This window comes from Leptidea sinapis, chromosome 15 (genome assembly GCF_905404315.1).
Source record: "Leptidea sinapis chromosome 15, ilLepSina1.1, whole genome shotgun sequence".
In the NCBI taxonomy this organism is placed as follows: Eukaryota; Metazoa; Arthropoda; class Insecta; order Lepidoptera; family Pieridae; genus Leptidea; species Leptidea sinapis.
This window is the reverse complement of record NC_066279.1, coordinates 11,266,441-11,289,949: the sequence shown is the minus strand read 5'-3', so window position 1 is coordinate 11,289,949 and position 23,509 is coordinate 11,266,441. Positions and strand designations below refer to the sequence as shown.

The following is a 23,509-nucleotide window of genomic DNA, read 5'->3' as shown; positions in this document are numbered from 1 at the left end:
ATTGATGGTATCATCAAGTGACTAGTATGCTCGTTTGTCCTGCTCTTCTTTAAAAAAGTGTGTGTGTGTGTACTTATGTATTCACGCAAGAAGTTATTCTTCTTTACCGTGACAAAGCAAAAATCCTTAAAATTATTTATTCCTCGTGCTGTTCTACGTTTGTAGAAAGAAAAATATTGTAAAAATCTTGCAACGTTGGCTTTGACAATTAATTATTAAATAAGGAATACGGCTGTACGGGCTTGAACGCTTTGCCTATCCTAATAATGGACAAAGAAACCAAAAATAAATAACGAATGTTGCAAACGTCAGAAAATTTTAGGAACCAACTTGAACCTGTTACTTTTGTGTTACAGTGATGCGCGCGCATCTTAAAATTTCACTCTCATCATTTTTTCATAACGCGCCTAAAGAAGTATGACTTCAAAAAATAAGAATATTTTTCATAATATAAATATCTACACTTACCGGATTACGAGCAAGTTCTATGTGTAGTCATAAATACTGACTACTTAATTTGATTATAGATATGTTTCAAGCGAGTTGCAGCCGGGACATGGATAAAGCTGCTTACACACCCGCGACGTTACAACGCGCTGAACAAATGAGCACCGACCCTAATAGAACCTATCCGATCATTAGCACAGATGCTGTAAGTATACTCTGTTATTCTCATTCTTTATTCATATTACGCACACTAAGGTACCGAACTCAACACTTGCATTATTTTTAGCCATAATCAGGGGCGTGCATTGTTTTCTAGCAAGATAGGCACTGTAGATCTAACTAGTCGAAGTTGAGCCTGGAGATTGCTTATCGTAAGTATTTATGAAAATTTATGAATGGGGGTTGGTAATATTCAATAGAAATTTGGTCATAAAATAACGGAACCAAATCCCTTGGCCACAATACAGTAATGGAACAGTACTTCAATTTCATACTAGAGTGCCTGAATCGACGCACGCAGACACACACACGATTTACAGGGCCGCTAAGCAATCTTGGGGAGACAAATCACAAAACTATCGAGTGCCACGCCGTACGCCGCCGAGACTATAAGTCGCTGTCCGAGGTAAATTAGGTCCGCGTCGTCAATATTTTTGTACTAGCTGACCCGGCAAACGTTGTTTTGCCATATAAAGTATAATTCACGCGATAGTTTTGTAAGTAATAAAATATTGCCTATATTATAGCCTGTACATCATTTTGTTCTATTGTCAATAGTTTTTGCAGCGCACGCAAAAATAGGTTTTCGATTTTACACCTTGTGTTACAAAATAGCAATTTTATTACGGATCCCTAATTTTGAAAAAAAAACATAGCCTATAGCCTTCCTCAATAAATGGACTATCCAACACTGAAAGAATCATTCAAATCGGACCAGTAGTACCAGAGATTAGCGCGTTCAAACAAACAAACAAACAGACAAACACTGCAGCTTTATAATATTAGTATAGATTTACCAACCCTAGAGCTAGAGGTATAAGTTCCAAGGAGACCGCTGAGTTACGCTTCTGTTCTATTACTTGTATTGTGCTTTAGTTCTGTCGATTTGGGCAGTCAATCTACTTTCATTGACACAACATGATCAAACTACTCAACATCTAACATTTATTATGCTATTGTATTCATTATTATTTATTTAGATCATTTATACGTCAAGATAGACTGTGACAGCTGTGAACACGTCGAAAAACCAACACAATCGTAGTCAGTATCGTAAAGTATCGCGAGTGTAAGACGTAGCTTCTCACACTCTAAAGTAATAAACCTGGCCTTTTTTCATGCGGTGCCTAATAGCAAGATGCTCTATCTAGATGTATAATTTATCTAAGACTAGCGAACCTGATAGACGCTGTTTTATCAATAGAAAAAAAATGATTTAGATATTCAATAATAATGTTGTCTAAAGTCTTCGGAATTGTGAAAACAAAATTTAATTTTAGATAAATATCGTATTTGTGTAAACAGCTTTTACATTACCGCTTTATAACTTTTGAAAGTGTTAAAATGGATATAGTATGTTGTCCGTAAGTGATAGCCGTACTCCCATATATGATACACATTTCCACCATGCATCATTATGTTATATCTCTAAGGGCTTAGACAGAGATTTCATTGAAAGCTTATTTTTTCCGACACCTCCAACAAATATGGTAAATGTATAAAAAAAACTTAACAAATAATATGCTAAGAGATCCTCGAGAACCACGCTATCCATTGGGGAAATCATCATGAAAATCGGTGCAGTGGTTAATGAGTTTATCGCGAACAGACAGACTGACGCGGTGGAGGACCGTGTTTTATAATATGTAGTAATTCTTATATCATATTTTATACGTCTAGATAGACTGTGACAGCTATAAAAACGACGAAAAAAAATTGAGGTTGACAGTTAACCTCTATTTGGAGCAATGCACGCACACGAACACAATGTGACATACTAATGTCTCTAAAACGCTCATCGAGAAGAGAAATTATCTAAGTATTATTTAATTGTATTTCAGATTCAACCTATAAACGTGCAAGTTCTTCTAGAAGACAACGCCCTGGTATCTAACCAATTGCTGCAGTATAGAAATGATATTGTTTTGCAATAATTATGTTGAATCTAATAAAATACTATGTTGCTTAAACGAGGTTGAAGTTTTATTTCGTTTCCTATTAGTTTATCTTAACCCTTCGCGTTCCGGGCACTCTAAATCTTGAATATCCCTTGAATACCGGGCGATTATGGCCCGCGAATTTTTGCGTGCGAAAGTATGTATGCGTATTATTTTACATATAGCAAAAATGCATCTAATAAGAGTGATTTCAATGATTTTATCTGAGCTATTGAAACAATGTATTATAATAAGTAAAAATTATTTGATTTGTGTTTATTTTTTATATTACACAGACCTTTCTTTCGACAAAAGTTGAAAAACAGTTATTTTTTGAATAAACGAGTATTTTCAATGAAACCAATTGGTTTTATTTATTTAGAGTAATCAACAGACTACACAGCAATTATTTTTACAATCTTATTGTAGGTTTTACATAAGGCCACAAAATATTAAATAAATTTTAAATTATCAAAAGAAATCATAAATTAACAGAATAGACTTAAGAAATAATATATGTTTGTGTGACTGAGAGAGAGAGAGAGAGAGAGAAAGTTGGAGTGTCTGAATACTGCGTTTTTATGCGTTACCTTTTTTTTTACGATGATTTGTTATTATTTCCGTTTTTATGGTTATTAATAAGTGTTTATGGTTTTATAATTAAATGTATTTGTTCTTTCTTTTCATAAAGATAAAACTTACATGCGTCATAGTCATAATTTGAGATATTCATGCAGAGAGACACCTACGAAATTGACGATGAACAGAGAATGCACGCATAGGTGACCGTACTTTCAAAACACTTTCATGAAAATATGTTTAGTATCTTTATCTACACCCATGCTTTAAATCCTCTATTAAAGATTCTGAAACAGTTAGCTTATTGCCAACATTAAGACACCCAATGTTCTAATAACCATTACATCATCCAAACGAGTGTTGTAATGTTGTACTGAATTTCATAACAACACTCCTATGTTTTTTTTTCGATCCCCTCATGCGCAAAGAGTTTCAACAGACAGCCACATTCTTATTGCTCGATGCGTGGTATCTGTATGAATTTCAAAAAAAGAACATTTTCGTTTGCGCGCGTTCCACTCTACCAGAAGTCGCGCGCCGTAAAAAAATGTAGGTTATTCGAATCCCCGCCATTTTTATTGTTTTGTTTACAAAATATGAGCGATTCATTTTAAACGCTGATCATTAATGAACATTATATTCGAGTGAATTTTAATTATTGCACCATACAAAATGTAACTGACCACTAAAATAAATAATTGTTTCATTAATACTTAGTTAATTTGTGTATAATCAGTAATGATTAATGAATGATATTAGGTTACTGGTGTTTTAATGTTAGCAGTAAGCTAACTGTTTCAGAATGTTTTAGAGGATTCATATTCTGGGTGTAGATAGTCTTGTATGCAACTGTTGATAATTAGGTATTAAAACAATCGTGTGATACTATTATCACACTCTGCTTCTCCTCGTGTGATAAACTCACATTCGTGTTTTAATACCCCTTATTACACAACAGTTGCATAAATAACTAATACCTTATATTTATATACTTAAAGATACGAAATTGAATCTAGTTTTTATTAACTTTTGAAATGGAGAATTGGCATTTAAATGACAATACTTTAGAAAATTTATAAAACCATGTAACTTATTATGAGATAAATTGGAATAAAATAGCGATTACGTCAATCGTACCAAAGGCCTAGTTAATGACATTATTCATGGTTGGAGATCCTTCGTAGACAACTGTAATAGAGTTATCCTTGAGAAGAGAAGGATAAAAAGGAAGGGTCACCAGATAGTAATTAAACACTGGAGAAATCGCACGTTGCTGACCCTTTAGGTGGATGTTTTTTGATAGTACTCATATCGTATCGACTTGGTAATACCGCGCAAGGAAGCTTCATTCCACAGTTTAGTTGTACATTGAAGAAAATTACTTGAAAACTACAATATGTAGAAGGAGTGGTTATTTAAACCCAACAGTTCTTGTAATCACTGTATTTGGGCAGAGTTTCTACTTCGAATTCACAATATGTAAAGAAACTTAGCACTCTAGCTGCTAAGAGCCAACACTAACCGTCATAATACTAACAAATGTTAGTTGGCACTGCCATCTGTAGTACCAACTTTCACAAGCAACGCATCTTTTATTTTCAACATGCATATCTTTACTTTTATGCGATTAAATTTGGTCTGAAATTCAGGCAGAAGGTAAGTCTGTGGCAATGTGTAGAGAGCCGTTTTTATTGTATATCTCGTAAGTACCACTTTTTTATATCACGGGTAGTATTTCGAAGGGTTGTTTTATTTGATTCCATCCACCGAATCCCACTTCGCAAGGCACTCCAAGGTCCAATTTCATGAAAGAGGTCATTCGTCGAATCCGTCTCGGATGGGCATCGTTCGGGAAGCTCCGTAAAGTCTTATCGTCCCAAATACCACAGTGTCTGAAGACGAAGGTTTTTAACCAGCGTGTGTTGCCAGTGATGACAAACATAACGCAGATGAGGTCGCTAACTATGGGCCTGATGAGGAAGCTCATAATTGCTCAGAGGGCAATGGAGAGGGCTATGCTCGGAGTTTCCCTGCGAGATTGATTCAGAAATGAGGAGAACCCAAGTCACCGAAATAGCCCAGATGGTTTCGAAACTGAAGAGGCAGTGGGCAGGACACATAGCTCGACGGACGGATGGCCGTTGGGCAGTACTGGAAGCGGTAGTGTTGTTAGGCGCCTGACAATATGGACCGATGATCTGGTCAAGATCGCCGGAATAAATTTGATGAGAAGTCGCACGAAGAAGTCAGAAGACCACGGGAAACACAGAAAAATAAACTGTATTTTTAAGGTAGGCCGTGCAATAAAACACATAGACTGTATAAACAGTTATAACAATTATTTATAAGTGCACAATCATTATCAATTGATTAAATATTATCGCTCATAATCTGGGAGATAGCAGTACTGATGATAATAATAATAAGTTTGTATTTAGCAGAGATTTAGAAACGTTTGACAAGACATAATAATATGTAAGTACGCTATTTTGTTATTAGTTAAACTGTCTGTATTGTGGAAAGTGCTATTTAATTTGTATTGTATTTGTTGGATGTGATTACTAATTATGACAGGTATCACGACCTTCATGTTCACGAAGCATCCTTACACAAACATTGATTTCAAGCTCTAAAGGTTGACGCATCCAATATAGGATAATTTATATTAATACAATTTATTTTTTATGAGTTTTAATGAAATATTTGATGTTTAAAACGCTTTTAACTTTGAACACGATTCATATATTGAATGCAGCAATTTACAAGCTAATTTGTTTTGTATATTACAGCCATTGTAAAATACTCTATTGATTTAAGAGAGTAGACGTTGTATGGTATCTTTTATGTTCGTCTCAAGAGCTCTACTTTTTCCAAACTTATTGTAGATTCAGTAATTTAAAAGAAATATTTATAGGTACGATTCTAAAGCGCTTAGTTTAAGACTAATTGAATGTTTGACTTTGACATTAATTAAGTGAATGACACCGTTCAATTGATCTTCTCAGTCCAGCCACAGCAAATTTAGTCGGTCCATAGCATGGGCAGTGCTGGATTCACCATGCGCGGGTCCCGTTGCAATTTCTTTCAAAGAGCTCTTTATTTATATTGGAAATAGTCGGTTAGCAAGTGACTGAAGTGGATTTTCTAGGTAGGAAAAGTTGTAACGATTATAGTTATTGTGACAAAAGTAAATTCAATAGACCCCCATGGTGCTCTATACATTTACACAAATCACGTCGTAAAAACAAAGCAAAAATATGGAACATGGCACAAATTACACCATAAGATGCTTCGACTGCTATATCTATACATTGCCGCATTTACTCCAGTTGTTTTAAGTATTATATGGTCAATAAGCAGCAATGTAAAACATTTATTATGTTCAGATTTGATTCAGACTGTGACAGTTGACACACGACTAACGGCCGTTCCCAATATACTATCTGCGAATAATATGTCTATGTGTATAGAATGTCATTGATTATACCACATATTAATAATTTTCACTCATAAAATTACGCTCAGACACAGATGAGTGGGTTTAAATACGCGGAGCCCCCTTTCACGTGGGGCCCGTTGCTACTCATGCTATGTGGTTAATCGGGCACTGAGCAAGGCTGATATTCCGCGCGGTGTAGTGCCCTCCACTTTACCCTCGACGACTGGAAGTTTAGTAGACTAGACTATTCGACCTAGATACACGAAGCGTCGATGGTGTATAAGGTTGAACCGTTGACCCTCACTTCGAAGCTCTCGGGGCGTAAAAAAGAATTGTAATTGAATATCATACTTTGTGTGTCGTATTTCAGATTAGTGCCCCATCAAAAATTGTGTTTCTAACTTGACGTTTTTATTCATTTTGCTAAATAATTACATTTCAAATTCCAAAACAAAATGTTCTTGCCTCGTGTTCACGTGCGAGCTTCTCATAATTGTATAAAATAGTCTTTGAACATTACTGCCATGAAAAAAGGTATTATTTGAATGAATGTTTTAATGTTATCTATATAAGTTAATGTATACGCATATATACAACGCCGTTCGGACATGTTTTGATGACCTTTTAATAGGCGATTGGGAGTTTAGTTCTTTATTGTACGGCCAAGTTTGGCTTCCACGTGCTGATATACCACCTCATTATTACTGAGGTCGGATTTACTTTACTTACTAATTGAGTGAGTTGTGTGAAAAAAAAATTCTAGTCAGTAAATAAAATTTGTCTGTGACCTCCATGTTTTCGTACCTTTTAATGCCTCAACTAACTTTGAATACCGAAAATTTAATCTAGTTATAACCGTTGTTATCTATGAATATAACTAGCACTAAAAAGATGTACAATACGTCGATTGGCTATTTACATTAATTTTTTTAAATCACAATATGTTGTTTCTAAAAAATCATAAATTGACCTCGGAATATATAGTTCAAACGTAAACGTTAGGTTAAAATTATCGACTACAAATAACATAATTGAATTATGTATTATAACGCCTTAAGAAGCTGTTTAGATTTTTACCACTGCATTCAGTTAACGTAAGTCATTTTGTTTTAAAATACGCGATAATCTCGAGATAAATAAATAAATTCTTTGATTGGCTTTTGGGCAGTATTTCTTGGAATTCTTTGATTGTCTTTTTAGTACAAATTTTCTAAATATGACCACGATGATTGAATAAAGTGATATTGATATGATTAAATTTAACAAGATTAGCGCGAACACAAACACATTGAATCAACAATGAATACTGAAACGTAATTCCAAACTCAAACGTAATATTATTGTTTTTTTATCCACCTTTATTTTACGCAACAATTATTTTGTATTATTTATAGAATGCATTTATTACCCTGCGTAAAGAAATACGACGAGAAACAGAGTCACTCGAAGCAGATCGACAGGGAAATAAAACAATGGATTAAATCTTATAATGATGTAAGTATAACTACATTATGGTAGGTCTGTTTTCTAATTAAACGTTTATTATAAGATAGAAATCTTGGAGAGTGCATATTGAGAACTCTGTATTTGACGGGTCACCAACGAAAACCCTATAACAAAGACTGACCAGACCAGAGTATACTGGATTAATAGGCAAAATGACCGATGAGCTCGCAAGAGTTGGAGCTAAAGCAGTCGAAAATGGTCCAGAACCTATGAGCGCCATTCGTCACACCATGAAGAACCAATTTTAACAAGAAGCACTTAAACGCTGGAGCAACTCAACAGGTATAAACTATTCCAAAGCAGTAAAGGCATTCAACAATAGAAATGCGAAAGTAGCCCAATTACTGAGCAGGGAAAACCTATGCATACTTACCCAGATGCTAACTGGGCACTGTCACCTAAACAGGTACCTAGGTGTAGGTCGGAATCAAAAACGATAAAACTTGCAGACTTGGACATCTTGCTCCTAGATGGTTTTTGTAATTCTCGCGTCAAGAATACTGTGGCTGTTCGTAAAGGCGGCAATGACGACGAGCTATGAGTGGCGAACACAATAGATAGATCGATAGAACACAATAAATCAATTCTGGACGCGGGGTTACTAGGACTCATCAGGACTAGACAAATAGTCACCGTAAAACTCCGCAATCAGTCCATCTGCCTGTCAGCGGGATGTATTTCATGGACCACTACAGTTACTCACATGATATTTTGAAAGATTAAGTATACAGTAAATATATAAACATTGTTTAATTATTTATTTTCAGGCGATAAAACTACTACTTCTCGGTACTGGCGAGAGTGGCAAAACGACGATAATAAAACAAATGAAAATATTGCATATACAAGGATTTACACCAAGGTAGGTCTTTTGAGGCAAATATCACCAAACAACAATTTGATAAGAGGAAGAGGATATCAATTCATCTGTTTTTTATTTTAGTATGGACGCCAATGGCGGAGTTACGAGGTAACAAACATAAAAAATGAACACGACTTCAAAATATTACGTGAACTTGAACTTGACTCCTTAGAGTTGCCACTTGCCAACTTTTTCTAGGTGTGGAGTATATCTCATGAAAGGGAAAATAAAGAATACTGATTAATAAACAACAGAATCCCCATGTCCCTTTACGAACTGATGTACCTTCATGACGTTTACCAAGTGTTGTTGCAATATTGTTATTGTATGTTATTTTCACTCCCAATGATAAATACATATATTTCTATACTATTTCTTCATTTATTATCATTTTGAATTAAAACTTCTTTACGCACTCTTGACTTGGGGAGTAAGTTGGTCAATGCGTGACGAGAGCGTTATGAACGAATGCTAGCGTTACGCGAACGGTGATTTCTTGATCATTTCGTACTTTCATTTCATTTGAACAATTTTATAAATTAATATTTTGTTTTACTTCAGTAGTATGGTCTAAAGTAAACTCGTTTTTTCAAAAATCTGTTTTTCTCATCCATCAGCTTGTCACAACCTTGACATTATATTAGGACGTTATTTCCATGACCGTTTTCGGTATCGACCGAGTTTTGTTCTTTTGTGTACTAACCAAAATTTTTAGTCCAGTAAATAGTAAACCTTTAATGTTATATTAATATATAGTATATATGCCGAATAAATCATCTTTTGTAAATGGAGTATTTATGCGACATTTACCTAAGTAAACAACTACATAAAAAAAAGAGTCTAAGTCGACTCAGAATACTTTTATGGAAAAGAGGGCAAACGAGCGTAGGGGTTACCTGATGTTAAGTGATCACCGCCGCCCACATTCTCTTGCAACACCAGAGGAATCACAGGAGCGTTGCCGGTCTTTAAGGAAGGTGTACGCGCTTCTCGTACCATCCCGAAAACACCGCATACGTCCAATAATGTTCCTGGAAAAACACACTGTGAATGAAACGCCACACATCCACAAGGTGGGAATGATATGCTAATTTGTGGCGTGTCGTGCGAAGGTGGAATTCGGTGGCAGGAATCAGGTCAAACAGCACTTCTGAACACTCCCCGTTATAATTGAAAAATATGCTGTTGACCGTTAAGACCCTCGTTTAATAACTATAACAGTAAGTAATTGAAAAATTACTCTTTCAGTGAACGCCTCGAGAAGATCAGACACATACGGAACAACATACATGAAGCTATTTACGAGATCGTTCGAAACATGTCACCCCTGAGCGTCGCTCTGCAGAACCCTAAAAACGTACAATCACAGCAGTTTATACTGCAACTGGGGGAGGAGTACCCGGAAGAATATAATGAGGTAAGACCCTTACACATTACAAAGCCACATTATCTCTGGACTTCGCTGGAACGTGAAGTTGGAACGAACGTTGAACTGGGAACGGGGAACGGCCCCTCCGTTCCCCTTTCACCTCTCGCGTTCGTCCTGTTGCGTCAGTACGGTTTGCAGATTCGTTACTGTTACATAATATGATATTTTTATGCTACCGTTGCTTTGATTTTTAAAGTTTGCATTGTATCTTCTTTTAATTACATAGTAATTGATTAAGATACACCAATTACTTAAGCTAATTGTAGAGCGCTAGAATGTGGACCGGCTTGAAGTATTGCCGTGCTCTATATATGACGCCCAGCTGCTTAGAAGCCAATTTGGTTTTGCCTTCCAGATTCCAGACCGAGAAATTGACAATCGCTCGAGACCCAGTATGTGCAGCATATGTGTCTGTTGGACTAAAACGTCCCACATTTTCGTGTCACTTTATCGCGTTTCATCCGTAAAATATATACTTTCATGCGCGCAAAGAAGTTTCACTTCAAAAATTTAAAAAAATATATTTTCAGTAAGACAATTTGTTACAGGCTTATTTCGACCACGTTCGAGCTCTGTGGAGGGACAGAGGGGTACGAGAATGTTTCCGACGAGCTAACGAGTACCAGCTGATTGATAGCGCCGAATAGTAGGTTCCTTGATAATTCAATCATTTATTTATTTATTACATGACATACAAGAAAACTATCAGCTAAATACAAGATAGGCTCCACGAGGTTGTGTACACATGATGCTCAATAGATATATAAGATAAATAACGGCCTTACAATTAAAAATATGTCTGATAATAAATCAAGAATATACAAAATATTGACTATTCCGCTGACAACACTGTCAATACAATGATAATTTTTAAGTTTCGCGAATGTCAAGCAACCTTGCAAATAAACGCGGGAAACGTTAAATACCCGAATAAACAATTCATAGGCAAAATATCTATTTGTTTGATTTGTAACAATGACGTTCTATGTTTAGAACGTCTTTGGCCTATAATGTTATTTATGTAATTATTTTATATTTTTTAAAGTTATATTTCTTTTGGCGTTTTATGGAAAAATTATTAGAGTCAATTTTTAAGATGCGCGCGCACACCTAGCTCTAATTCAACACCCTGACGTTAGCTGGTCAACTAGACCATTTGTATCATAGTTCAGCTACCAAGCCTCCTGTAACTCATATGTCTACTGAACAACAACCAATGTACGAGGATTTAATATATCTTAACTAGCTGACCCAGCAAACGTTGTATTGCCGATATTAAAATCGCGATACAAATGTAACTGTTGATCCTAGATGGGTGAAAATTTGAAGTTGTATGTATTTTTTAATTTAAATAAAAATGTCAAAAAAATAAAAAAATAAAAATTCGTGTGGACCATCCTTAACATTTAGGGCTATGAAAAATAGATGTTGGCCGATTCTCAGACCTACTCAATATGCTCACAAAATTTCATGAGAATCGGTCAAGCCGTTTCGGAGGAGTACGGGAACGAACATTGTGACACGAGAATTTTATATATAAGATATATATATATATATTTCTTTTGTGCGTCTATTGTAACTGACATCCTCCTACACGGCTAGGCCGATTTTAATGAATCTTTCTGTATGTCTTCAGGTGGATTCGAGAATGGTTTAGATTCACAATTGAACTCCTTCCTAAACGGCTGGACTGATTTTGATGATTTTTTTGTGTTTTCCAGTGAATTTGAGATTGGTTTATATTCTCAATTACGTCCATATAATATAATTCTCCTGCTCATGTGTATGTTAGTGAACCCTCCTAACGGCTGGACCAATTTTTCAAATTTAAGACGTGTGTACAGGACAACGTATTTCGGGTCCACTAGTTTCAATATATAATTTCAATTTATAAACAAGTCCTGACTCATGGAAGTCAGCCCTTGTTCATCCGATCCAAAAAAAAAGGAGACAGTTCGGATCCGGCGAACTACAGGCCTATTGCTATCACCTCCCTGCTCTCTAAAATCATGGAGAGCATAATTAGCCGCCAGCTTTTAGTATACCTAGAGGGTCACCAGTTGATCAACGACCGACAGTACGGCTTTCGCCATGGACGGTCGGCAGGTGATCTTCTGGTATACCTAACACATAGATGGGCGGCGGCTATTGAAAGCAAGGGGGAAGGCCTGGCAGTTAGCCTGGATATAGCGAAGGCCTTTGATCGTGTATGGTACAAGGCGCTCCTCTCAAAACTTCCATCATTTGGGCTTCCCGAGAGCTTATGCAAGTGGACCTCCAGCTTCCTCACTGGGCGTAGCATACAGGTCGTTGTCGACGGATATTGCTCGAACCCGAAGCCCGTTAATGCTGGAGTGCCCCAAGGCTGTGCGCTATCTCCTACGCTGTTTCTTCTGCATATCAATTATCTGTTGGACACCTCCAACATACATTGCTATGCGGACGACAGCACTGGTGATGCCGTATACACGGGCCATGCAGGTCTCTCTCGGGAAATCGTCGACCAGTGCCGGGAGAAACTTGTGTCTTCTATCGAGTCCTCTCTCGAGAAGGTCGCGGAATGGGGTAAATTGAACCTTGTCCAATTTAACCCCCAGAAGACTCAAGTTTGCGCGTTTACCACTAAAAAAACCCCATTTGTCATATCACCGCTCTTCGAGAACACTTCTCTTAAAGCCGCGCCTAGTATCGGATTACTGGGTCTCGAAATCTCGAGCGATTGCCAATTCCGTGGCCATCTGGAGGGCAAAGCCAAATTGGCTTCGAAGAAGCTGGGCGTCATCAATAGAGCACGGCAATACTTCAAGCAGGCCCACATTCTAGCGCTCTACAAAGCGCAGGTCCGGCCACACATGGAGTATTGCTGTCATCTCTGGTCTGGCGCACCCCAGTATCTGCTCGATCCATTTGACCGCGTGCAACGTAGAGCAGCTCGAATTGTCGGGGACTCAGTGCTCTGTGAACGGCTGAATCTCTTGTCGTTGCGTAGAGACGTCGCTTCATTGTGTGTCTTCTACCGCATTTATCACGGGGAGTGTTCCGAAGAGCTGTTTAACCTGATTTCTGCCACCGAATTCCACCTTCGCACGACACGCCACAAGTTAGGATTTCATCCCCACCATCTGGATGTGTGGCGGTCCTCTACAGTGCGGTTTTCAAGGAGCTTTCTCCCTCGTACTACAAAGCTATGGAATGAGCTTCCTTGTGCGGTGTTTCCGGGTCAATACGACATGGGTACCTTCAAAAAAAGCGCGTACACCTTCCTTAAAGGCCGGCAACGCTATTGTGATTCCTCTGGTGTTGCAAGAGAATGTGGGCGGCGGTGATCACTTAACATCAGGTGACCCGTACGCTCGTTTGTCCTCCTATTCCATAAAAAAAAGTCTTAAAATAAAAAAAATAAAAAAATATTTAATTATATTCAATTACACGTTATTTGTCTAAATTATACATAATAATATATTCATTGGTTGAATTTAATACCATTTTTATTACAATTTTGTTTGTTCTACAAACGAAAAAATGCACGAGAATTTTTTTTGTTAAGGATTTTTGTTTTGTTACGCCAAAGAAGAATAACTTCTTGTGTGTGTATATCAGTACACACACTTTTCTTGAATTTGTGTACAGTGCTGTAAATTTTCCAAATAAAAAAAGGATTGTGTGGTTTTATTAAACCACGGTAAAAGTGAAACTTTTTTTCACTTTATAGACGTTTAGCAAAAGCAAATAAAAGTTTATTTTGAAAAATAACAACATTTACATTAAACACTGACAAAAACAAACAAAATAGCGTGGAGCACTCGCAAATGAGTAATAGTCTATACACTACACGGTGAGCTGCTGCGAAATGTAGGCGCCGCTCGACCGTCACGCGACATGCAACTCACAGACGAAAAAGTTTGAGACGATGTAATAAAAGTTTCACTTTAAAAGCACAAAGAGAACCACGAACATAAAAACACTGTATAATGCTTCCTATCTCATTTTCTCCCACGTTAAATTTATGAATTTATGTCATCTGTCTCTTTTTATTGTCGCTTTTTCGTTTCATCGACTTTCAAATCACAACAATGCTAAAGAAGCTTTTACTTCAAAAGATGTTAAGGTGGTGTGTTAAACAGAAACCTATCTGCCCAATAATGTATTGTAGTTTCTTAGACAGAATAGACCTGGTCGCGAAGACAGACTACATGCCCACCGATGCAGACATTCTACGCTGCAGGCAGAAGACCACGGGGATCCAGAAGATTGAGTTTAAAGTTAAGGTAAGAGAACTCTATAGAACCAAACCAAAAAAATAATTCAATATGTCTTGCACTTAAATCTGTATTTTCAAAACCAATAACAATATAGGTATATACAATCAAGATGGTAGGTTTAAAATTTAAATACGCACAGCGCGTGAACATGCCGTTCACACCCCACCTGTTATTACGTAGTGTTTACATCCTCTTTGGACTAAATCAAAGAGGATATGTACTATGGGTGCAAGACAACGATATAATATTTAATACAATATACTTACTTAACACTTAATTTAGTGTAATGCCATCGGAAATGTGTAATCAAAGTAAATGAGTTAAAAATGAAACAAAAAAGTATTTCTGAATGATTTACATATTATAGGAATAAAATGATACGGAATAATATCGTTTATTTGTGTAAACAGCTTTTACATTACCACTTTATAATTAACAATTTATAAAAGTATTAAAATTTATTATTATTTATTAAGATGTAAATGTAGTTCTACCCGTGTATTTATATATTGTCGCTATTGTTGCGCCACGCTACGAGTATAATATACCTATTGTAATTACTATGACGGGTACACACAATATATATTTTATTAATATGATACCGATATTTCGATCCAATTGCATGAATCGTGATGTTCGGGTGGTCAGAGGGGTCTTGACATTTCAAGACCCCGGCAGAGTAACGGCGAAATAAGAGTTAATTAAAATGTAATAAAATGCACTTACTCACAACTCTTATACTAACTTGCAGTAACTTATTGAAGGAACTTCAGCTACTAGAGCGTATCGAGCGCTATTCGATGAACCATGAGCTGCCTTCGCCACGATTCATGCAACTGGAACAAAATATCGGCATCAAATTAATAAAATATCTATCGTGTGTACCTGCCATAATAATTACAATATATATGTATATATGTCGTAACACGGAACGCCAGCGCCATCTGTCGGTGTCATAACACGGAACGCCAGCGCCATCTGTTGGCGTTCGATGGAGTCAACGTTCCCACGGCCGAGAGGAGCGCACTTCACTTCTTGTGCAGCGGTCGGCCAGAGCGTTTGAACTTGAACCATCGCGCGTTCCATATATCCCATAGTGTATTTATTTAAAGTGATTCTACATTATAATTTGATTGTGTGAATAAGTTTGTTTCGTTGCACTGACATTACCCATCGACGCCCACTGTTAGAAGTCTAGGACTATGGACCCTGCTAATGACGGTGACCCTCTTCCGCCGTTATATATATATATATACCTATACCTAGTTTTTGGTTGGAGATATAGACAGAAAGGAGACAACGCTTTTTATTATTTGAATGATCGAATATAATTATGTTACAGGTGCCAAAATCAATGCACGGAGGTGTTCAAGAGTTCTGGATGTTCGATGTCGGAGGACAGAGAGGGGAAAGAAAGAAATGGATACAGGTTATATCTCACTCTATTATACATGGAAGACTTAAAGCTAAGTACATACAATGAAAATACAAGTTTACGGATCTTAGATATAAAGTTGGCGGGCTCAGTCATAGTACCATACGTAGTTATGTGATTTCAAATTCAAATATTTTTATTCAAAATAGGATATAAAATCACTTATTTAAAGTCTGCCTCTTCGGAATTGGTAAAAGTGGAACCTCTTATCAAGTCTTTGATTTTTGGGAAAATACAGAAATCACAGGGTGCTAGGTCGGAGCTGTGTGTAGGATGGGTGACGAGTTGTACTTATTCGGAAGCTAAAAATTACTTAGTTTTGTTGGCGTCGTCATGATACGTGGGTAACACTGAAAATGTTTAGAACTGGCCAATTAGAAACATTGCTAATGAAAACTTTTTCTGAATTTCAATTTTAGAACTCTTTGGTAACGTAATGTAGAATATTGCATTTTGTGAATTGGCGGCAAATCTAAAACTCTTGTTACACATGAAAATGAAAATAATGCGAGAAAATTTTCGGTCTATGATTTATTATGACTGTCGTTGTGGACTTACTCAACAACAAAGCTAAGATAGGCTGCGATTAGCATTTATTAATGAAGCCTCATCTCGTGCCACTAGTTACAATTGATTTAACGAGTTTAAGCGTGGACGTAGCAATCTCAATGATCGGCGTGAGGGACGTCCTTCAACAGCGACTACTGAAGATAACATCAGTGCTGTGCAACGCGTGATACAGGAAGATAAGAGAGTGACCTATCAGCAGATCCGGGCAAGCCTAGGCATTGGTATGAGTCAAGTTCAAAAATATTACATGAACATTTAGGCGTCAGGAAGCTTTGTACCAGATGGATTCCCCATAGTTTAGTTTAGAAATCAAGGAACAAAGACGATTGCCTCATTCTTTGGTCGGAAAGGTCATTTCGCGACAGTTGTACTAGAAGATGGAAGGACAGTTACTGTAGACTGGTATACCAATCGCTGTTTGCCTGTTGTTTTGGAAAAAATTCGAGGGCGCTGCTGTCGAATTTTTCTTGCCGCTTCTGCTCCGCTGTCAGTTCATGAGGGATGCAACGACAACAAAGTTTCCGAACTTTCAATTCTTCGTATAAAATTTTCTGAATTTGGCTCATACCAATCCCCAATAGTCCTCGAATTGTCTCATAGGTAATCCGCGAGTTTTCGTCAATAAGCCGCTTAACAGTAGCCACATTATTTTCGTTGAAGGCAGTTGAAGGCCGCCGTTCACGAAATTCGTCGTGAAACCCGACCTCTCTCAAATTCAGCAAAACATCGCCTCACGGTGCTCAAGCAAGGTGCTTCTCTCCCAAAAGCATTTTGAAGACATGCGGCACAGTCCTGCGGAGAGATCATAAAAAATCATCGCTCTAAAATCTTTTCGACTTAATTCTATTTTCGTTGCGTACTTAGAACTTTGATGTGTGATAAAAACAATTCCCAAATGATTTCCCTCCAATTGTTTTTTTTTATTACTAAGAAGGTTCCAAACGTTTCAAAAAACATAACATTCGAAATTCAAATAGTTCTGATTAGATAGAAGTGCAAAACTTTTAGTGTGCCCCATGTAGTATGCCTCAGACCTGAGAAGAACGGAAAAAACAGCGGGTTTTTTTTTCTTAATTTAGTTACAATATAATATGTAGTATCGTACAATAAAATTTATAATGAAATAGGCGGAGGGCGTGCGTTCCATTCCCAGTCTATCATAATAAAAATCATTTATGGTAAGTATTGTAGTAACTTTTACCACACAAACATAAATAAATACACAAACAAAGATCTAAGCTAAAACTAATATCGAGAAGAAATACTAACTTTTTATAAAAAAAATATAAATGAATTAACAAAATTCCATACTAAGTAGAAATAGCATCACAAAGCGGTAGGGAAAGGCCTAACACAGATCAATGCTTGTCATTGGCTGGTGCGTTTAGCGAATTAGAATGAATAATGGGACATATAAATAATGCGGGTATATTGAAAATAAAATTGATAATGTTTTGATACTATATAGCTCGCGTAATTATTAGATGTAAGCATGTATGTGTACACAATGTTAAAATATGTATTTTAACATCAACTCTTAGTTTATTTGACAATAACTCAACGAGATGCCCAGTAAATCTAGACCAAAAAATGAGAGTGACGATGCATAAAATCACAAGCTAAAAAGTCAGTAAAAATGTTCAAAACATAATAATAGAAAATTTCCCGTCAATCCTGTGTGTGGAAAAAATTTAACTCGAGGTCAGAGGTCAATAAAATTAGTTATCTTATCACGATTTTCAGCAAAACAGGAGGTCTACTCGCAGAATCGACAGCGATATATTCGCAACGATACGATAATACTCCGAATATATCGCACCTACCCTACGTAATCCTTATCGTTTATCGTAATGATAGACTAATATTTTGATAGTTTTGATGATGTTAGAGTGAATGAATTATGTGCAAACCTTGAAAAACTATATATTATCTGTGCTATGTCGCTATTAAGTGTCAAAAGTCAAAACATAGTTTAGACGCTAAGGACCATGACAGACTCTGCACCACCCATTTGCATCATTTACACAAAATGTAAAAATTCAAAAATTATGTAATGAATATAATATGACCATTTTAAATTGAAAAAATAATACAAAGCTTGCGGATAATAAAATGTAATAAAAAGTAACTCAACCCTTTTCGTCGACCACCTATTTCTCACGCGGCCGGATTAACAAAATGACTTAAATTACTTGGTAGTATAAAAATCCTGTTGAATAGTAAATCACATATAATTATTTTAATATTATTTATTAAGTATGTATATTGTATGGCAAATATATCTATACAACTTGAAACGATAATAGCAACGACAGCCTAGAAGGTGTCGTTAGGTGGGGCTAAGAGTAGGGTTAGGACCGATAATATCGAAAAATGTTTCGTTCGTTCAATCATAGTTTCGACATTGAATACGATGTAACTAAGAGTAGGATTCGACACGACTAATGCCACGATATATAGAATATCGATTTTAGGAGTAGGCCCCCTGTATATCTCAGAAACGGTGGCTCGTTAGAAAAAAAATGTTAAAAATTACTATACTTTTTGACTATAATGATAAAGCTTACCGTTGTGGTGAAAATCGCGATAACTCATTATATATGACCTTTGACCTCGAGTTTAATATTTCCATACACGGTAATGATAGACCTTAATAATTTTTTTTATAATTATGTTTTCAACAATTTTACTGATGTTCTGCACATTGTGATTTTATGCACATTCGAATGTCTAGATTGACCGGACTAGAGGTAGATTTAGGTAAGAATCAGATAATGATGCAGGTTTTACGTTAAAATTGAATGTTTTTTAATTACTATTACGGTGCGGGATTCGAACCCGCGCCTCTGGGGTACGTCCTTGTATTCTTTACAACTAAGCCAACCGTCCAAGGCTAGAGGGCAGGGACGGAACCCTGGAGTCGCGGGTTCGATTCCCGCATCGTCGGTAGATCTTGGATAATTGAATTTTTGGGTAAACAAAATAATTTTAAATAATCAACTTGATATAAAACGAATTCAGCAAATAGAGAAAAATAGTTAACATTAAGTTTACTTCTGTCTATTCGTTTGTGTGGCCATTTACTTTTCCCCACTTACCAGTACTTATACACTTACCAGTGGGAGGCTCCTTTGCACCGAATTCCAGCTAGATTGTGGGTACCACAACGGTGCCTATTTCTGCCGGGAAGCAGTAATGTGTAAGCATTACTCTGTTTCGGTCTGAAGGGCGCCGTACCAAGTGAAATTACTGGGCATATGAGACTTGACAACTTATGTCTCAAGGTGACGAGCGCAGTTGTAATGCCGCTCAGAATTTCAAGAATCCTGAGCGGCACTGCATTGTAATGGACAGGGCGTATCAATTACCATCAGCGGAACGTTCTGCTCGTCTCGTCCCTTACTTTTATAAAAAAAAATTGTGTGTGCGTGGGAATCTATTCGTGTTGGGGTGACATTCACCCAAATACGAATAGATTATTAGTATGTGTGAGTTTTGAGTAGATTAGGTATTTTGACTGGCACTATTATTTAATCTTAATATCTTTAAGATGTAGAACAAATTTATGTATTATCATATTACCTATGATTAATATTTCATCATATATTTAGCATCAGTCGGGAACCATACCATACGGTTACCAATGGCCTAATTCCACCACCGGACATTACATCAAAATGCTTAATACCACCTGCATCACGTTGACGTCTAGTATTCCACAACCGCGCGTTTTGAAAGAAATTTCTTGCTTCGCCCAGCTACTTTGTGGAATCAATTACCGGCTGCTGTTTTCCCGCATCGATACGACTAAAGGACCTTCAAGAAAAGAGTATACTCCCACTTTAAAGGTTGGCAAAGCATCTCTTGACACATATTATTGCGGATGTCCATGGGTGGTTGCCTCTCCTCATCACGTCAGCCTCTGGCCCGTTTGACCCATCTTATATATATAAAAACCACAAATAAAATTTGAAAACAAAACGATGCGGGACTCGAACCCACGACCTCACGAGTTCGGTACGAGTGCTCTTCCAATTGAGCTAACCGTTCGAGTAACTTTCAGGTTGCGGCTTTATCTACAGGATCTACTTTACAGTTGATAACCTGCTCAACCCCAATATTTTGCATATTAGGAAATTGACTTGAGTTGTTTTAATCCCAGGAGTGAGGGTTATCACTTTAAAAACATAATTAATTGTTTAAATTTAAAGTAAATAATAAAAAAAAAAGAAACCTTCATTCACATAAGTTTTCAGGTGTTCGAAGGTATCCACGCGATCTGGTTCCTCGTCGCCTGCAGCGATTTTGAACAAACATTGCGAGAGGACAACTCGCAGAATAGATTGAAGGAATCCCTGGACTTATTCGAAGATGTCTGGCAAAGCAGGTTTGTATCGCCGGTCGTTCTGTGACAGTGTTTATTTTCTCTAGTCTAGTTATTATATAAATATATATATTATAATACTACATAAACACATCATTAAATCACTTATGAATTTCGAAAGTTTTTTCTTTTTACCATTTACCACCACTTCGGTAAAGGTTGAGCTTTAATGAAAAGAAGTGGCAAGAAAGTCACTATTTTAAACCAATATAAATATAATTTACACCTTAATAGTTTCATAATTTTTTTAAATAACAATATAATATGTAAAATGTTACAATAACTGCTTTCACAATTTTTTTCTTTTATACATTTGTTTAGAACATATTCTGGGATCTTCTTGTAAAATAAGCACGAGTTACATCGCTCCACAAAAGACTTACTTACTCGACTTAGCCGCATTATAAGTATATGTCTATTCCTGGTGCTAACTGTCATAACCATAAAATGTCAATTTCCAGCAATTGCACTTATGTGCCTATGTACACACATGTAACATTAGCAAGAATATAATATTTGGGATTGTATATATAAAACTTATGAAAAAGCTACTCTTGAAATATCAATAAAACCTTTGCAAGCATCTTTTTGAGGGTACTCAAAAAAAAGGCATTAAAATCAGAGACGATTATCCTCTTTTTTGAAGCTAGAAGACAAGAATAATAACTATAGATATTTTTACAGATTTCTACTCGAAGCTGGCGTTATAGTATTCTTGAACAAGCAAGATCTATTAGAGAGTAAAATATCGCAAGGCAAAAGCATCGCCCCCTACTTCCCCCAGTACTCAACGTTTAATGACTCGGGGGATGAATACACACGAACAAAATTATTTATTAGGAAACTCTTTGTTGTGAGTATATTGTTAATCATCATCATCATCATCAGCCGGAAGACGTTCACTGCTGGACAAAGGCGTCCCCCAAACATCTCCACGACGTTCGGTCCTGCGCTGCCCTCATCATGCAACGCTGTTAATAATCTACCTTTAATCCGTCCTCCGCGGTGTTGGACGTGTTGCGAAATATTTTATCATCGAATTTTTTTTAAACCGTCACCTTCAAATAATTACATTCTATACATAGAGACAATGCACGTAATATAAAAATAAAAACCCAAATATGGAACATGCCAAAAATTACTAAGCTTCTAACGCTATATTATACATTGCCACATTTACTCCAGCTGTTAAGAATATTCTTGGTGAATAGGCAGCAATGTAAAACACTTATTCAGTTTAGGATTGATTCGGACAGTGACAGTTGACACCGGCTAAGAAGAGACACTTCTCTCAGTGTGCTTACATTGTCTTTAAGCACACTTTTGCCGGTCCGCTATCAGACTGCGCCTTCAACTAAATAAGCGTGAGCAGATTCTACAAATCTACTTATAATGAACTTTGAAGAGATGTTTTTACCTTTTTTATTGAAGAGGAGGACAAACGAGCGTACGGGTTACCTAATTTACCAATGTCGTATCGTCCTTGAAAACCGCACTGTGGACGAACCCCAGACAGCAAGATGGTGGTGATGATATTCTTATTTGAGGCGTTATATGATATTTAATTTACCAGCAGGTGGATCACTTGGAAGTCTTATCACTTTTTCTCGTAAAAAAAGTGTGTGTGTATACCTACTTATGTTAAAAGTGTTGTGTGCACGCAAGTTATACTTCTTTAGTCTCACAAATCAAAACTCCTTAAAATTATTTATTCCTCGTGAACAATATTGTAAAAATCTTGCTTCGATAGCTTTTTATTCGATGGATTAAATAATGAATATGGCTGTACGGGCTTGAACCCTTTGCCTGTCTTAATAATGGCAACCAAAAAACAAAATGTGGCATGTCGCAAACGTCAGAAAATATTAGGAACCAACTTCACCTTGTGTTTCACCCGACTTTTGTGTTAGTGTTGCGCGCGCATCTTAAAATTTCACTCTCATCATTTTTTCATAACGCGTGTAAAGAAGTATAACTTCAAAAATAATTTCAGGACTTGACGAAGAATCGCGTGAAGCGAAACGTGAGAGAATGTCAGGCGGAGAGGTTCGTGGTGTCGGAGGCTGTGAGGGCCCGGGAGTGCTACTTCCACTTCACCACCGCCACGGATACCGACAACGTGCGGACTGTCTTCCGAGACGTGCACCAGATGATCCTCACACACATGCTGACCAGTATAGGCGTTTATTAAAACATGGCGCCCGACATTGTTGTTTTATTTTAACCTAGCGGGCTTGCACATCGGTATTTTAAAATTAGGAATATAATAATATTGTGACTACAGTTAATGAAAAAAATAATCCTGCTGAGTTTCTTGCGCCCGTTCTTCTTTGAGGCATCAATTCTCAATTAGTCTTTGACGTTCAATAATTGATTTTAAATCCTATCTTGAATAAAAGTATCTGGATTTGATAGAATTTCTGTTGGTTCAGTACGGAAC

General features: G+C 36.8%; 2 protein-coding genes across 4 annotated transcripts in view; both read left to right on the top strand.

Moving 5' to 3' along the window:
* Window positions 1–2,639, top strand: part of LOC126968292 (zinc finger protein 595-like) — a 53,326-nt gene extending 50,687 nt beyond the window's left edge. The window contains exons 27-28 of the mRNA XM_050813201.1: window positions 528–652; window positions 2,508–2,639. Of these exons, the coding sequence (XP_050669158.1) occupies window positions 528–652; window positions 2,508–2,600 (218 nt within the window). The 3' untranslated portion in view covers window positions 2,601–2,639. The remainder of the gene's footprint in view (window positions 1–527; window positions 653–2,507) is intronic.
* A 2,998-nt stretch (window positions 2,640–5,637) lies between these two features.
* On the top strand, window positions 5,638–23,274 carry LOC126968333 (guanine nucleotide-binding protein G(f) subunit alpha). 3 transcript variants are annotated; one of them, XM_050813300.1, is made up of 10 exons: window positions 5,638–5,657; window positions 8,016–8,115; window positions 8,895–8,989; window positions 10,238–10,406; window positions 10,967–11,064; window positions 14,572–14,686; window positions 16,023–16,109; window positions 20,942–21,072; window positions 21,754–21,922; window positions 23,063–23,274. In XM_050813300.1, exons 2-10 carry the CDS (start codon window positions 8,017–8,019, stop codon window positions 23,258–23,260), a joined length of 1,161 nt encoding a protein of 386 aa, XP_050669257.1. In that variant the 5' UTR covers window positions 5,638–5,657; window position 8,016; the 3' UTR covers window positions 23,261–23,274. The 3 variants fall into 3 exon arrangements, with proteins under 3 accessions (XP_050669257.1, XP_050669258.1, XP_050669259.1); XM_050813301.1 differs by lacking the exon at window positions 5,638–5,657 and adding an exon at window positions 5,742–5,756; XM_050813302.1 differs by lacking the exons at window positions 5,638–5,657; window positions 8,016–8,115; window positions 8,895–8,989; window positions 10,238–10,406 and having other exon boundaries at window positions 10,971–11,064; window positions 14,580–14,686.
* The last annotated feature ends 235 nt before the right edge of the window (window positions 23,275–23,509 follow it).